General features: G+C 36.5%; 1 protein-coding gene across 1 annotated transcript in view; it reads left to right on the plus strand.

Moving 5' to 3' along the window:
- Cntn6 (contactin 6) overlaps nt 1-16,896 on the plus strand; it is a 241,485-nt gene that overhangs the window by 216,494 nt on the left and 8,095 nt on the right. Inside the window, 8 exon segments of the mRNA XM_090324028.1 lie at nt 1,978-2,153; nt 2,516-2,633; nt 4,471-4,629; nt 4,896-5,045; nt 8,596-8,666; nt 12,730-12,964; nt 13,074-13,189; nt 15,069-15,255. Coding sequence (XP_090180154.1) covers nt 1,978-2,153; nt 2,516-2,633; nt 4,471-4,629; nt 4,896-5,045; nt 8,596-8,666; nt 12,730-12,964; nt 13,074-13,189; nt 15,069-15,255 — 1,212 coding nt within the window.

A 16,896-nucleotide genomic window follows, 5' to 3' on the forward strand; every position in this document is an offset into this window, starting at 1 on the left:
CCAACACCACTTATTGAAGAGCCTGTCTTTCTTCTATTCTATTTTTTGACTCCCTTATCAAAGATTAGGTGGCTGTAGGTCTGTGGGTTAATACCTGGGTCCTCAGTTCTATTCCACTGATCTTCAGGCCTGTTCTTGTGCCAGTACCAAGCTGTTTTGGTCTCTATAGCTCTGCTTTACAATCTAAAGTTTGGTATTGCAATTCCTTCTGCGCTGTTCTTTCTGCTAAGAATTTTTTCTGCTATACTGGGTCTTTTATTATTCCATATGAAATTTTGGATTGCCTCTTCTATTTCCTTAAAGAATTACATTGGGATATTGATGAGTATCGCGTTGAATTTGTAGATAGCCCTTGGCAAGATTGTCATTTTCACGATGTTGATTCTTCCAATCCAGGAGCATGGGAGGTTTTTCCATTTCCTCAGTTCTGCTTTAATTTCCTTTTTCAGGGTTTTAAAGTTTTCATCAAAAAGATCCTTTACATTCTTAATTAAGCTAATTCCTAGGTACTTTATTTTCTTTGAGGCTATTGCAAAAGGAGTTGCTTTCCTGATTGTTGCCTCATTTCTCACTGTTGGCACAGAGGAAGGCAGTTGATTTTTGAGGTTTAATTTTAAACCCTGCTACCCTTCCAACGTTTTGAGTCAGCTCAAAGAGCTTGGGAATAGAGTCTATAGGGTTCTTTAAATACAGGATCATGTCATCTGCAAAGAGGGAATGTTTCACTTCCTCTTTCCCTATTTGGATCCCCTTTATGTTTGCTTCTTGCCTTATTGCTCTGGGTAGGAATTCTAATACTATGTTAAAGAGGAGTGGAGAGAGTGGGTATCCTTGTCTCGTTCCTGATTTTAGAGGGAGTTCCTTTAGCTTTTTGCCATTAAGTATAATACTACCTGTGGGTTTGTGATACACAGCCTTTATTATACTGAGGAATGTTCCATGGATTCCTAGTTTCTCCAAAGCTTTTAGCATAAAGGGGTGTTGGATCTTGTCAAATGCCTTTTCTGCATCTATTGGGACAATCATGTGATTTTTGTCCTTGCTCCTGTTGATGTATTGAATGAAATTAATTGATTTGCATATGTTGAACCAGCTTTGCCTTCCTGTGATGAATCCTGTTTGATCGTAGTGTATAATTTTTTATACATCTGTATACTATATATAACTTTGTATATGTATACTATATATACTATATACTATACTATATGTATACTGCATATGTATATGTATACTATACATACACTATATACTATATACTACATGAATACTATATAGTATATGTATACTATATATACATAGTGTATAATTTTTAGGCTAGATTTTATCTTTTGATTCCCTGATCTCTGTTTCACAAGTAGCTAGGATTTACAAGCGTGCCATCCATGCTCAAATTTTAGAACAAAACAAGGAAGAAAGGTGGTGAGATGGCGACAGTCGTGGGGAGGTAGGGGGGAGAATATTGTATATTGTATAAGTGAAATGCTGCCTTTTGAGTTTTATGATATTCTATAAGTTGTTTTCATATAGTCTATATAAAAATACAAGTAAGAAGCCACCTTGGTGAAACACACAAGATAATTTGGGGAAAAAGCAATAAATCTTTTTCATTCTGATTATAGTAGAACTCAAATTTGCCTCAGTGATCACATGGCATTGATGGCATTACATTTTTTGTTTGTTTGTTTTGAAGTAAAATTTCTTTTTTTTTTCTGGCCAGGAAGAGTGGCTCATGCTTGTAATCCTATCTATTCAGGAGGCTGAGATCTGAGGATCACGGTTGGTTCAAAGCTAGCCCAGGCACAAAAGTCCATGAGAATCTTATCTCCAATTAATCAACAGAAAACCAGATGCCACTGCAGTGGCTCAAAGAATTGAGCACTGGTCTTGAGCACAAAGAGGCTTAGGGACAGTGCCCAGGGCCAGAGTTTAAGCCCCACGACCAACCAAAAAGGAAACAAAAATTCTTTTTCTCCACAGAGAGGACCATCATCACGGTACCTCCCTCTAAAATGGATGTCACGGTTGGGGAGAGTATTGTCCTCCCATGTCAAGTGTCTCACGACCCTTCCATTGAGGTTGTCTTTGGCTGGTCCTTCAACGGTGACCTCATCGATTTAAAAAAAGGAGTGGCTCATTTTGAAAGGATTGGAGGAGTAAGTAACTGAGACTTTTCTGTGCTGTAGAAAATGCCTCAAATCGCTTACATGAGTCACCATCTTTCATAATTATTCTCTCCATCTTTATTTGCAAAGATTACTGCTGTCTGTTTATGAAGCTGCATCTGTTTTTGTTTTGTTTTACTTTAGTTTATATCTTTCATGGAAATACTTGCTTTCTCAATGCAATTATAATAAAGGAGATAATAAAAGTAATCAATTAGGAGAGACAACAACAGTTCTAATAAATCTTCAAATTTTCGGGACTGCCTCATACTTGATATTTATCCAGCTGTAAAGAAAATGAGACCCGCTGTGTGTGTTTATGCTTTTATCCATTTCCCTCTTTCTATCTACAGGAATCTGTTGGGGATTTAATGATAAGAAATATTCAGTTAAGTCATTCAGGGAAATATCTCTGCACAGTACAAACAACTCTAGAAAGATTATCTGTTGCAGCTGATATAATTGTTAGAGGTAAGAGTAAAAGGTAGAAACAGTGATTGTCTTTTCATTCACTATCCCAATGTATTTTTTCTTTCTTGTTGGTTGTGGGGCTTTAACTCAGTGCCTAGGTACTGTCTCTGAGCCTCTCTGTGCTCAAACCCAGTGCTCTTTCTCTTGAGCCACAACACCACTTCCAGATTTTGAGTGGTTAATTGGAGATAAGAATCCCACAGTGAAATTTCTGCTCAGGCCAGTTTCAAACCTTTATCCTCAGACCTCAGCCTTTGAAGTAGCTAGGTGACTGGCTTACCATTCGAATTTTTGATATCTTCATGAGAGCTCTTTGAGGACTAAGTTATCATAAGGGAGTAAGACAAAACTATATAGATGGTTTATTTCCTATAGTTTAGGACTCCAGATTATTGGCCTTATCTCTTTGGACATTAATTATGTAGATGGTGTCTATTAAATGATCTGACTTAGAGAACAATATCAATCCCTTAAAGTTATACTGGCCTTTTATTTATAGTAAACATTTCTCTCTTCCTTTCTTCCTTCCTTCTTTCCTTCCTTCCTTCATTCCTTCCTTCCTTCCTTCCTTTCTTCTTTCCTTCCTTCCCTCCTTCCTTCCTTCCCTCCTTCCCTGTTTCCTTCTTCCTCCTTCCTTCTTTCTTACTCTTTTTTCATATATTTTTATTATAATTAATAGAGGGGTTATAGTCATATTCACCAGATAGAAGGAGCATTATTCACACACATTGATAACCCTCCTCATGTTTTTGTCCCCATTTCCCTCCCCACCCCCTCCCCTCATCTTGTTTTCCCCTTTCCCTTTCCTATTTCAAGTAAACAAATCAACATATATGCAATTTATCTACTTAGAATTTCCCTCTCCCCCTCCCTCCCTCCCTTCCTCCCTCCCTTGTTTGTTTCTTTCTTTTCCTTCCTTCCTTCCTTCCTTCCTTCCTTCCTTCCTTCCTTCCTTCCTTCCTTCCTTCCTTCCCTCCCTCCCTCCCTCCCTCTTTCTTTTTTCTTCCTTCCTTTCTTTCTTTCTTTCTTTCTTTCTTTCTTTCTTTCTTTCTTTCTTTCTTTCTTTCTTTCTTCCCTCCTCTTTCTTTCCCTTTCCTTCTCTTTCTTTCCTATTTCTCTCCCTCCCTCCCTCCCTCCCTCCCTCCCTCCCTTCCTTCCTTCCTTCTCAGAGGATTGAATTCAAGAACTAGACAAACTCTGTCACTTGAGTTGTGCCCCCAACACTTTCGCATTAGTTATTTTTCACATAAGATCTCACACATTTCCTTATACCTAGTAGCATAATGCAATATTTCTCTGTCCACTTTCTGAGTATCTATGTTTATAGCTAGGTGCCAGCTTACCCAGTTAGATTTTAACATAGCATCTTGCTAATATTTATGTGGACTAGACTGAAATCATGATCTTCCTATTTCTGCCTACCTAGCAGCTGTGGTTGCAGTCATGTGCCACCACACCCAACTGTAACAAACCATTTTTGGCAGAACAGAGTGAAATCTGCATGTTGCTGTAGTTGTCTCTACAAGTTGTATTTGCCTGGGGATTTTGAGAGAGAATCAAAGACAGTATTTCTCAGTTTTTTAAAAATTAGCCATCTGTCAGGGAGCATCCATTCACCCCAGGAAAGAAATTTTGTATCCTTCAAGGGAAGCATTCCTTAATTAATGATTTGCTGTTTAAAATAAATTAAGAGGACCTAATCTGTATTTATGGGCTATAAATGCATCATGGTCAGTACTATACATTTTAAATATAACATGTAAAATTAAACCATCCTTGTCTTCAATCAATGAATTTAAACACTTCCAAGGTGGTCATCATAAAATATCTTTTCAAGGCCCTCCAGGTCCCCCAGAGGATGTACGAGTGGAACACATTTCTAGTACTACATCCCAGTTAAGCTGGAAACCAGGCCCGGATAATAACAGTCCCATTCAAATATTTACTATTCAAACACGCACACCTTTTTCTCTGGGTTGGCAAGCTGTTGCTACAGGTAAGTGACACAGGTTTTGACAGACTTTAAATGTGTGTGTGTGTGTGTGTGTGTGTGTGTGTATGTGTATGTGTGTATGATGTGAGCTCTCTGAGTAGCTAGGATTATATATGGAGGCCACCCATGCCAAACTTAGAGAGAATCTTTTAAATGGTAGTATGATTTACAGGTAATCTATTTAATAAAGGTCTTTACAATTAGCATTTTATAATCTAACATAAACCTGTGGTTCTTGCCTGCTACCTTACAAGTCTTATGCTTTCTAGTCCCTGAAATTCTCAATGGCCAGACATACAATGCAACAGTAGTTGGTTTGAGCCCTTGGGTGGAATATGAATTTCGTGTCGTTGCCGGGAATAGCATTGGAATTGGAGAACCCAGTAAACCATCAGAATTGTTAAGAACTAAAGCATCAGGTAAGGAACCAATGTTTCCTACAAGCATGGAAAATTCGTTATGGTATAGTTAATAGAGAAAAATGTGGAACTTGGTGCGTGTGTGTGTGTGATGTAGTATTTGGGGATCAAAATCTGAATCAGCAAACCAGTGGCTTTTTTGATCATACCTTTATATGTTTACAGAAAGGTGTCTTCCCCGTCATGGGTGAAATTACAGATTATCTTGAAGCAGCCATATTAGAATAAGGGCTTTTTATATTTTTTTCAGAAGCTTTCTTTCTATCTGGTCTCTTCCTTGTCAAAATCAAAAAGTGGTTGATAGAGGCAAATGAAATGCTTATTTCATTAAGATGGTGTAGCCAAAGATTAATTGAGTCTCCGCTTGGCACCTTCCGTCATTCATTTCAACTCTGACATTGTTACAGCTTTAGCCAGCAATACTATAAATCCCACCACATCCATATGAGGCAAATCCTACACTCATTTAACTGAAGCACTAATTGAGCATTAACTGGTTCACTGAATAGCAGAACACTAGTGGAACCTGACTATAAATCAGGCTGTTCATGGGATCATCTTTGTTCCACCCCAACTTTCACATCCAAGCTAACATAAGCCCCACTGGATTGGGAAGATCACAGAGATGAAATTCTTTTTTTTTTCATATATTTTTATTGTAATTAATAGAAGAATTACATTATGTTCACCAGGTATAAGGTGCATTACTTTACAAACATGTCTTTGTCCCCATTTTCCTCCCCTCACCCCCACCCCTCATCTTGTTTTCCCCCCTTCCCTATCCTATTTCAAATAACCAAATATACAATATATCAGCTAACAAGGTAAAATACTATAACAATATGAGATAATTGAGGGACAGCAAAAGAGATGAGAGATAACATAGTACATTAAGGACAACTATCACTCATTATATGGCTTTTGTTTCTATATCCTGGAGGTCCTTACATTTAGCATCATACTATATGGCCTTAAATATCTAGATTTTGTTCTATTGTAAATCTCTGCTAGGAGAGCCCAAGGTTTGTACTGATTATGAGAAATGAGGTAAACCATTGAGCCTATGTTCCTTTGAGTCTGGCTTACTTCACTTAATATGATTTAAAATCAAAGTCTTTCCATTTCCTTACAAGTGGGGAAATGTCATTCTTTCTGACAGCAGCATAGAATTCCATTGTGTATAAACACCACATCTTGTTGATCCACTCATCAATTGAGGGGCATCTAGCTTGGTTCCATAAGAGATGAAATTCTTACTCCACTATGTAAATGACAAATTTTGCTGTTGCTGACTCAGCTTAGCAAATATAAATGACTTCAAAATTAGATGTCAGCTAACAGTTTTTAAACTAAAGACATTCATCCTTCCCTCTCTTCCTCCCTCATTCCCTCCCTCCTTTCCCTCCCTCTTTCTTTCTTCCTTCCTATTTTTTCTTTTCCATGTTAGTTTAATATTCTATTCAACTGAGGTACATTTCCTGCCCCTCATCATATTTGATCCTACGAATGATGATGGGAAAAGCATATTCGGCAGCAATTACATTAAGTTAAATTATATTACATTATCAAATGTGTTAATTTTTAAATTGCACTAAGTGAAATTAAGATGTAACTAAGAGAAACTTTCTTCATCTTACAGAGAAAGAAAGTAAACAACAGGATATTAGGTAGGTTTTATGTTGGCCAAGTTGAAATTTGAACCACTAACTATAGAATTCTACACTCAAGCTTCTCCAAATAACAGTAGTTCTTAGCGACGATGAGAGACCATCAGCCTAGTTATATGAAGGTAGAAACATATCCAGTATGGACTAGAGAACCATGGGGCCAGAATCTCCAAAAGTGGTCCTTGACTCTGGGTATCAGTCTTAGTTTCCAGTTGTTTGTTTATAGCTAACTTGTATTGCGATTGCTCTTACAATTTAGGCACAGACATTGAAGTTCTTCAAGTAAAGATTGCATGCTGCCTTCTCCTAACTATTAATAGTTTCCTCTACAGCAAGCCTTGCAAAGTAGTCACACTGATTTTTCTGACACTCGAAATCATACTCAAGCTCTTCACTCTGTCTGGACTTGGGTCTCATTTCATTCCCTCTCCCTTTTCTCCGTATTTTGTTACAACTACTAAACTTAATATGACTTAAGTTTTCACAGAGTTTTTTTCAATATGGTTTCAGTTTTTGCAGAGTTAATTTTAAAACTGACTAAAGACAGAGCACTGTGTGTTTATCAGAGTATTAGAAACCTCAGAGTGAATCAAAATGTCATTTTAAATATATTCTTTGTGTATCTAACATCTGCAAAGTTCCTGGAATAATGTTATAATGAGCTTTCAAATACAATAAATCCAGCAATTACATAGAATCTACATTGACTTGTGTTGTTTTTGATGAAAGGTTTTAGAAGACTTAAAGATTATTTAGGTTCAAGTAATGTTCAATATTATAATATTATATAATATAACATGATATTATATATAGATATATAATTTGAACACAATATTATGCCTGTATCTAACTTCACACATATATGGTGAAAATATATATTGAGAAGTCATATTCCTATATCACTATCATGTCACACATCTGTATGAAAGTAGAATAAGTTAAATAAGTATGAAGATTTGCTTAGGTGGTATCTACAATAAGAAAGAGTCTGAAATGAGCAGTTAACCCTGACATACCTGTGGATGCAGTACTGTGAAAGCATACCTAGAAAATTTACCATTGTCCATCACAGATTTAGGTTATTTTGGACCTCTTGAAGAATGATTATTTCAGTACTTGCACATATGTGACTCTAGCCTCACTGCACACACTAACAATTGTTCTTGTCCTCGGGTTTGTGCTCTGCCTTGCATTGTCACCCATCTCAGTAGTCTTCACCAGGGTGGAATCGAAAAGCATTTTGTTTGTAATTGACCAGAAGCATCAGTTCCTGAATATTTCACTAGAGCATCAGATATAAGATGAATAGAAATTCCCATAAGCACTGACTTTGCAGGTAACAAGACATTCTTGTCCTCTCACAAGAGATTTGAGAATCAGGTAGAAGTGTTACTAACATAATATTCTGTTAACATATTTTAAAGTTTTAAGTTTAAATATTAAAATATTCTGATGACTAAAAAAGACAAAAATCATCTTTAGTTTGCTTATTGACAAAAAAGTAATGAATTAATATACAGCCTCAGTAACTTGTTTACAGCGCAACTGTATAATTAGGCACTAAATCAACAGTGTCCCTGTTAACCATCTGAATGGGACATCATTTTGCCAATTAGTAGATGATGCATAATAATGTCAAATACACGATGCTACTCGGTTTTTAATTAATTTTGGAGCCAGGGTGCTCATGTATCAAACACAACTGTGTCCTCTCTCTTAGAAATTTGGATATGTGTAAACATAATTTATGTTCATTAAAAATGCAAGACTCTCAGAGTGTGCCTGAATGAGATTCCACAAGGTAAAATCTCCCAACAAAATCTCATCTTGATGAAGACATCCTTTCGTAATTGCCTTCCAACATCCCTCTCTGTTGCTTTTAGTTCCCATGGTGGCTCCAGTGAATGTCAATGGAGGCGGAGGAAGTCGATCTGAGCTCGTCATAACGTGGGAGGTAATTTTCTGTCCAACTGAGTTATTTTGAAGGAAAAAAATGGATGATGAAGCTGGCTAGAAGAAATACTTAAAAAACAACACAAAAAAGATTTATTTGATCACTCCCGAGGATATCCAAAAATACATGGAATAAAGCATCATCCTTATGATGCAGTATTTAGGGATAGCATTAGGAAATTTTTCCTTTTGCTGTCAGACAATAGGACTAACTCAGCATGATCCAAATGTGAGAAAACAAGTTCCATATACAGAAAACATTGGTCAGTAGTCTTTTCATTATGACAGGATAAGTTAGTCACTGTTTTATTTAGTAGCTGTGGAGATGTTTTATTGTAAATGAGGTAGACCCAATAGAGTGTAAGCAAAAAAGGATTCTTGACCTAATTGCATTTGTCATTTCATTCTTTTTTAAGATGAAAAATTATCTTTTCTTTTTTTATTGTCTGGGTAATGTATAGAGGGGTTAAAATTACTTCCACCAGGTAGTAAGTGCATTACTTCTCACACTTTGATACTCCTTCTCATGTTTTTGTCCCCATTTCCGTCCACGAAACCCCTCCTGATCCACTTATGTTTTTCCCCCTTCCCTGCATGGATAAAAAGCATTAGGTATATAAAATCAACCCTTTCTTTCTTTCTTTCTTTCTCTCTTTCTTTCTCTATCTCTTTCGGTCTTTCTTTTTCTTTTTGTCAGTTGTGGGGCTTGAACTCTGGGTTTGGACACTGTCCCCGAGTTCTTCAGCTCAAGGATAGCACTCTACCTCTTGAGTCACAGCACCACATCCAATTTTCTAGCAGCTAATTGGAGATAAGAGCCTCGGGGACTTTTGTGCCCAGGCTGGCTTTGAACCTTGATCCTTAGATCTCAGCCTCCTGAATAGCTAGGATTAAAGGTGTGAGACACCACTCCTAGCAGAAAGCAGAGATTCTTGCACATCTGACTTCAAGTAATTGTATTATTCTTGTTCCTCTGACCATATTTTACTGTATAACTATAACACTCATTGAGTCTCCCTGGGGAATTACTCTTGTTTAATGCTGAGGAAATCTTTTAGTTTTCAATATCCTTCCAAGGATACATAAACACTTTCATCAACATGTCCTGAGAGTTTTGCTGATTTCATGTTTCTTTTCCCTCCTCCATGGTCATAGATTCCTAAAAATTATTAAGTAATTATCTTTGTATAGTTTAGACAACAGGAGAGAAGGGGCCCTAACTATATTATATTTTTAAAGAAATTAACAATTGCTCAAGTCCATATATTTTATATCATGTCTAATTATTTGGAGCAAACCAAACCAAAGTAAATAGGCACAAAAAGCACATTTCTGTGTGTTCATATTTTCCATTTCAAGTTTCAGGTGCTTGTGGTAAATATCTTCTATTAAATGCAATTATAAATTATCTATGTCGGATGGGGTATGAAGAAGTTAAATAAAAATAGTAGGAACATTTTATATGTAGAGACAGAGGGTGAAAATATGCAACCTTATGAACCATGAAATTTTTTTTGACGTTTCCCTATGCAGTCTACTCACAGAAGCAGAGAGATAAATCAGGAGGTGTGGCTATAGCTCCAAACTCTTGATTTATACAAAATAGGCTACATGCCAGACTTGCCTAGAAAGCCTTTGTTTACTGAACCTTGGTTTGTACTAAAGATTTAGTTCTTACAGACACTGTTGTTAGGAATTATATTATTAGACTTTAGCAATTTTAATTGCTTAAAGGGACAAATCTCTCTCTGATGCTCTTAAAATTATGCAAATTTCTTTATCTTTGAGTCTCTGTCCACATGAGAAAAATAAAAGAAAGAACTTAAGTGAGTATATTTTGTACTTTTTTTTCTTTAATGCTGATTTTCTTGCACACTGTCCTTGGGTTTCTTAAGACTAGAGCTCTACTACGTGAGCCACAGCATCTCTTCCAGCTCTTTTTATGTGTGTGGTACCAAGAAATCAAACAGAAGTCTTCATGTGTGCTAGGCAAGTGCTCCGCCACTTGGCCAAACTCATGGTCCACTTAGATCTTTTTTAATGAAAGAACATTTTCCATATTTATCTTAATATAAAAGACTTATCCTACTTGTCTAGCAAAAGCAAGAGTCCCCTACCTACTGAGATGAATTAAATAGACATCTTCATTACCTACCAGATCAAAAATAGAAAAAAATCAAATCAAAGACTCTGCAAAGTTAGATAGTAGCTAGATCCTATTATATCTCTTCTAAATCATTAAAAAACTAATTTTGTGCCCGCACCAGGGTTTGAACTAAGGGTGTGAGCGCTGTCATTTACCTTCAGGATGGCACTCTACTATTTGAGCCACAGCTCCACTTCTGGCATCTTGCTGATTAACTGAACATAAGAGTCTATCTCTTCTAGTAATGGTCTTTAGATCTCAGCCTCTTGAGTATCTAGGAGTGTAGAAGTGTGTCAAAAATAATACGGAATCCAGATTTTCTCTTCAGAAAGCAACGTGTTAATAGAGGGAAGCCTTGTATTTCCCAGATTTCAACAGCTGTATTTTCCCTCATCTTTCACTTTCTGTATTTGTTACCATACTCCACATGGCAGCAAATAGAGACCAGCTGAGGTCATCTCGGTTAATGGGGATTTATTGTAAAACTACGTGGAAAGTAATGAGGACAGGAAAAAGTCCCTGCAACCAAGCAGGCAGGTCAAACGGAGAAGCTGAGCATCATTCATCACTGTTTCCTGTGCAGGAATTCTAGGAAACTGTCAGCAGCAATACTCACAATCCAGCACCAGCTTCAGAGTCCCTTGGATTTACTGAGCAATTTTTCCCCATTTCTTTTAGTTCAGCTAGGTACAAGTGACTGCTTCCTAAATGTTGTATCCTCCCTCCTGAATGTAGAGCTCTGTTTCTCTTAGCTTCTACTGGGTATAAAGTTCTGTATCAGAGCTCCTCCAATATGCTGACCCAAGGTGGTACTCTTGGTGCTGGTGCATATAACTGGTAATCAGATGTGGCCCAAATGGATAGTTAATGTGATGCAGTCAATCTACTTACATAGAAAAGGAAAACACCAGAAACAGCACTGCAAACATGAGAAATGAAGAGCATTGATTTTGTCGGGTATATCTATATGAGTCAAACAAAACATTTAGAAAACAGCCTAGATATGGTGTTACATCCCTGTGATTCCAACACTCAGGAAACAAAGAATTTTAGGCCAGTCTAGGGTACAGAAGAAAGTCATAGTCAGTTTGAGCTATCTGTCTCCAAACTCAATGTATATGTATATATATATATATATATATTTGTGTGTATATGTATATGTATACATGTAAAATATCTAGATAATGACTATATCTATTTATGAAAATATTTATTGATCTCTCATTATCTATTTATCCATCAATAAGAAAAGAAAGCATTTTGCTTTAGAAAAACCAAAGAAATTCTATTACCCTTTTGTAAATACAAGGTTATTATAATCAGGTAGAAAGCTTGTTGAACTTCAAGCAATACTTTTATTTTCATTTGCCTGGAGAATATGATGGTAATATTTATATCTGAAGAGTTCTGATAAAACTTGTATCTATTTCTATTTGGTAGTTTAAATAAATTTGTAGTTTAAAATGTGTTTCATAGAATTTGATTTCTGTGGAAATTAGAAATGCATTTTATGTCAGGAAAAATTTATACCCTAATGTTATTAATGAAGATGTATGTTTTAGATGTACTGGGAACTGTTTTATGCTTTTTTTGTTTGGAAATTATGTTGTAGCTTCTGGTATAAATTTCACAACGTCATAAATCATTTCATTATTACAATTTATGAGCCATCAAAGAAAAATATAAATTTGTAAAACATGTTTTATATTTTGATTTGAAGACAATTATTGATCTGAGTGCCTTTTGTTGGGATCATTTTCCTAATTGACATTCCAACTAAAAGCATTTTTCAATAGTTCATTAAAAAGGGTAGATATCCATGACTATCTCTGCAAAAGAAACGGTAGTTAGTAAATAGTCTGGTAGCTCAGTGGAACGTTTTCTCTAATGCTCAGTGATTGATCTCATTCTGACCAAGTCCATTCCAGAAGAACTACAAAATGGAGAGGGATTCGGCTATCTCATCATGTTCCGGCCAGTTGGCTCAACAACCTGGACCAAAGAAAGGGTAGCGCTGGTGGAATCATCAAGGTTTGTTTACAGAAATGAAAGTATCACGCCCCTCTCTCCCTTTGAAGTCAAAGTGGGCGTCTATAATAATGAAGGAGAAGGCTCCCTGGGTACAGTGTCCATTGTCTACTCAGGAGAGGATGGTAAGCTGACCTTAGCTCTGAAATTGTTTTCCTTGAATCTTGTTTATGGTCACAGTGCTTTTGAATGTCCACAGTGCTAAAGGTGGAAATGTCTTTTATCTGATGGTAGAACCTCAACTGGCTCCAAGAGGAACGTGGGTCCAGAGTGTTTCTGCTTCTGAAATGGAAGTGTCTTGGAATGCCATTGCCTGGAATAGAAACACTGGAAGAGTGCTGGGCTACGAGGTATTCCACACTGGTTTGAATGTCCCTGTGAATACATCAGCTCACCACACAAGAGCCCCTGCATGCGATCCTGGCTCATAGACCCAGCTCTTACCATAAAACAGCAGCGTATATCTCCCATGAGTAAGCTATCTACGTCTGCAGCAAAATCATCGACTGAACTGGAAATAAATCTCTTGGACTCACAGTGGTTGAAAATTCCAATCTATAGATTACACCATTGCTTGGAGGTCTGGGTTGAGGAAGCGTAATAAGAGCTTATTGGCAGAGCAAGCAGGGAAACAGGAAGCAAACAGAAAAAAAAATCTGTGTGGAAACAAGTATTGACTTTACAATTGTCAGTACCTCTTTCCGTACATGTCCTCTATGACATAATTCCTGTCACTCAAGACTTATCTCCTAAAGGTTCTACCACTTCTCAAGAGAGCTGGGGCTCATTACCAAGATCTTAATACACTGGCATTTTTGGAAGCTGGGGGAAGGAATCTTTTTAGGTGATCTTAAGCACATTAATTGATAAATGATGGTCACAAAAAGAGGCATACATTCTCAGATAAGTAGAATGAGAAGGTTCTAGAGAGGTGCTGTCTAATCTTGCAACTGTTGTCAGCAATAATGCACTGGTTTTTGTTTTAGTTTTTGGTAAATTGTTATTTATGATAAAGGTGACGTGCAGAGTGAAATTTCTTAGAAGGAGAGATTTTATGTTAAATATTCATGACACAAGAAGTCTTTTTAAAGTGAGGAGGAAGTTTGTCTTATAAAAGTATTCAAGTTGCATCCAATCCAGTTTATAGAGAGAAATGAAGTCAAATCCAGCATGATTTTTAAACTGTAGAAAAAGTTCAGGGAGAAATTTGCTCTGGAAACTGGAATGTAACTTGGAAAAAATGGACTCATATCCAAAAATGGAGTGAAGTGATGAGAAAAAAATTCAGTTTCTCACAGAATTCTGGTAAATTCCATTCCTTCTACTCAACATAGAATGAAGCAAGTTACACTTGTGTGATGCTGGGTTCACAAAGTTAAGGGATGAGAATGCAGAAGAGGGATGCCATTAATTATTTATTATTTACCACTTGCAAATACAATAATTCACAAAACAGACAAGGTTCATTGCATTTTAAAGCTAGAATAACACTATAGTTCTAAAATTCACCAATTTTTCCTTCATTAAAAAATTCTTGTGAATCATCTGATCTAAAAAAACTTTTCTACTCATATGATAACTATCATACCCATTCTGTCCCTAGAAGGCCATACCTCAAATGTAAACCCTGCTTATTTTTACAGCTCATCTACGGCCCCCTCTCTACCAATCAGGTGGTTTTCTTCATGATTCATGTTTCTTCTGTCTCTTTTTTGAAATGAATCCTTTGCTTTGTTTTCACATTTATTCTAACTTCCAAACTAGATAATAAGGGGCTTAAAACACGAACCAATGTTTATTGTTTTGTCTTCCAATGTATTGGAAACAATGTGAATGTCTAGCAAAGGGTCAGTATAAACTCAACAGTTAACTTACTTATGAGTCAAAGAACACTGTAGGAAATGTTATGGTAACAAACCATCCAATGTGAGAATTCGTTTTGACTTGCCTTTTTACATGCCCTTTGTTAAAGCAGAGACAGCCATTACATGGTCCATACATTAATTCACTTTGGTAATCTTCAAAAGTCCAGGTTCTCTGAAATTTCATTACAGTTGTATATTCACATATAGAATTCCTTTCTGCAAGTATTCAGGTGTGATGATTTTGTTGTGGTTAATATAGCCCAAACTGAGGTTTTGGTGTTCTTTTTTTAACATCCCTAGAATTCCTTGCAGTCAATAGTTGTTGAGAAGTAATGAAATATTTATTCTTCATGTAACCCGTCAGATCTTATACTGGACAGATGATTCCAAGGAATCAATGATTGGCAGGATTAGAGTCAGTGGAAATGTCACAACCAAGAACATCACAGGGCTGAAAGCTAACACCATCTACTTTGCTTCTGTGCGAGCTTATAACACTGCTGGGACGGGGCCCTCAAGCCCTCCAGTCAACATCACCACCAAAAAGTCTCGTGAGTACTCAGGGGGTGAGATTTATACATTACTAGAATCATACTCCTTCTTGGTCAGTGTGCATATCATCGGTTTACTATATGAATGTTTGGTAAAGTAAGTTTGTGCCTTTATGATTAAAACTCTTTGGTAATAATCAAAATGAACTGTTTTGATGTTCCTAAAGCTTCCTAAAAGCAAGAACTATGAATATTTGTTTGAATAATGGCTCTTCTGCCTATAAAACGCTGTTTACTACTCTATATTGAGAAAGAATGGTCAGTTGAGAAACATGTGACAGTCAAGTGATATTAAAGTTGACTTTTTTTCTATACGTGCATGAAGAGAACTTAAAATCATGTCAATCAACAAGTCCCAGCTAACTAATTTTCTGGTTATACATGGAAAATTTGAACCAGCCTCCAAAGACCTGCATACATACTAATTCTGAATATTTCACTGGCTGGTGACCTGTATAAGACAAGATATGCCATTTGTTCTGCTCTTTTTTTTTTTTCCAGTCCTGGGGCTTGAACTCAGGGCCTGACCACTGTCCTTGGATACTTTTTGCTCAAGGCTAGTGCTCTGTCACTTGAGCCACAACACCACTTCTGGCTTTCTCTGTGTATGTGGTACCACAAAATCAAACCTAGGGCATCATGCATGTTAGGTGAGCACTCCTGGCCCCTGTATTTTTCTTTTTATGTATCTTTTATTTCTTCCTTTTTACCAATCAAACTCAAGTCTGAGCACTCTGAGATTTTGTGTTTAAGACCAGTGTTCTAGAACTTGAACTACATCTCTATTTCTGTCATTTTAGTAGTTAATTTGGGATAAGAGTCTCATGGTCTTTCTACCTGATCAGGCTCATGGTCCTCAAATCTCAGTCTACTGAGTAATGAGGATTACAAGCACGAGGCTACAATTAATTAAATGGAAATGTTCCATTATCATCTTCCTAAATCATCAATGAAGTAGAAGTGAAGAGCTGATTATGAGAGAAGCTTGAAAAATATGAAGTGCTTTAGAATTGTTAGAAGAAGAAAACAAGTGAACAAATAGATTCTAAGAATTATCTGTGTATAAGGATTACACTAGGAATTCTTGAACCAGGTTTTCTACATTTTACGTAACTTGAGACAGGAGCGGCTCTGAATCATTCTTAGGGGTGGCATAGCTATAGACAAAGCTTTATTTTCCTTCTGGTTTTACACTGTTGACTAAGTCAATGAAGACAGTGTCATGTAAGTTTGTTATGATTGCTTTATTGCTTCTTCTGGAGTAGTTCTCAGACATTTAATTCTTGCTGATTATGCAGCGAAGCCCCATAACTCCTTGTGTACTTCCCTTGGTATTTCACACAAAATAAAGGGTGATTAGAAATCTGTAAGGATAATGTGTGTGTGTGTGTGTGTGTGTGTGTGTGTGTGTGTGTGCATGTGTGGTGTATATATATGTATGTACGTATACATACATATATGAATGCATATATATAGCCAGTGCCAGTACTGGGGATAATATATATACATATATGATAAATATATATAGTATATTGTTTATATACTATAGCACATATAGCATATATAGGATATATATATGTGATGCATGGGATATATATATATATGTATATATATATATACACATGTATATAGTATTGTACC

This window comes from Megascapheus bottae, chromosome 33 (assembly GCF_031878675.1).
Source record: "Megascapheus bottae isolate mThoBot1 chromosome 33, mThoBot2.hap1, whole genome shotgun sequence".
Taxonomy (NCBI): Eukaryota; Metazoa; Chordata; class Mammalia; order Rodentia; family Geomyidae; genus Megascapheus; species Megascapheus bottae.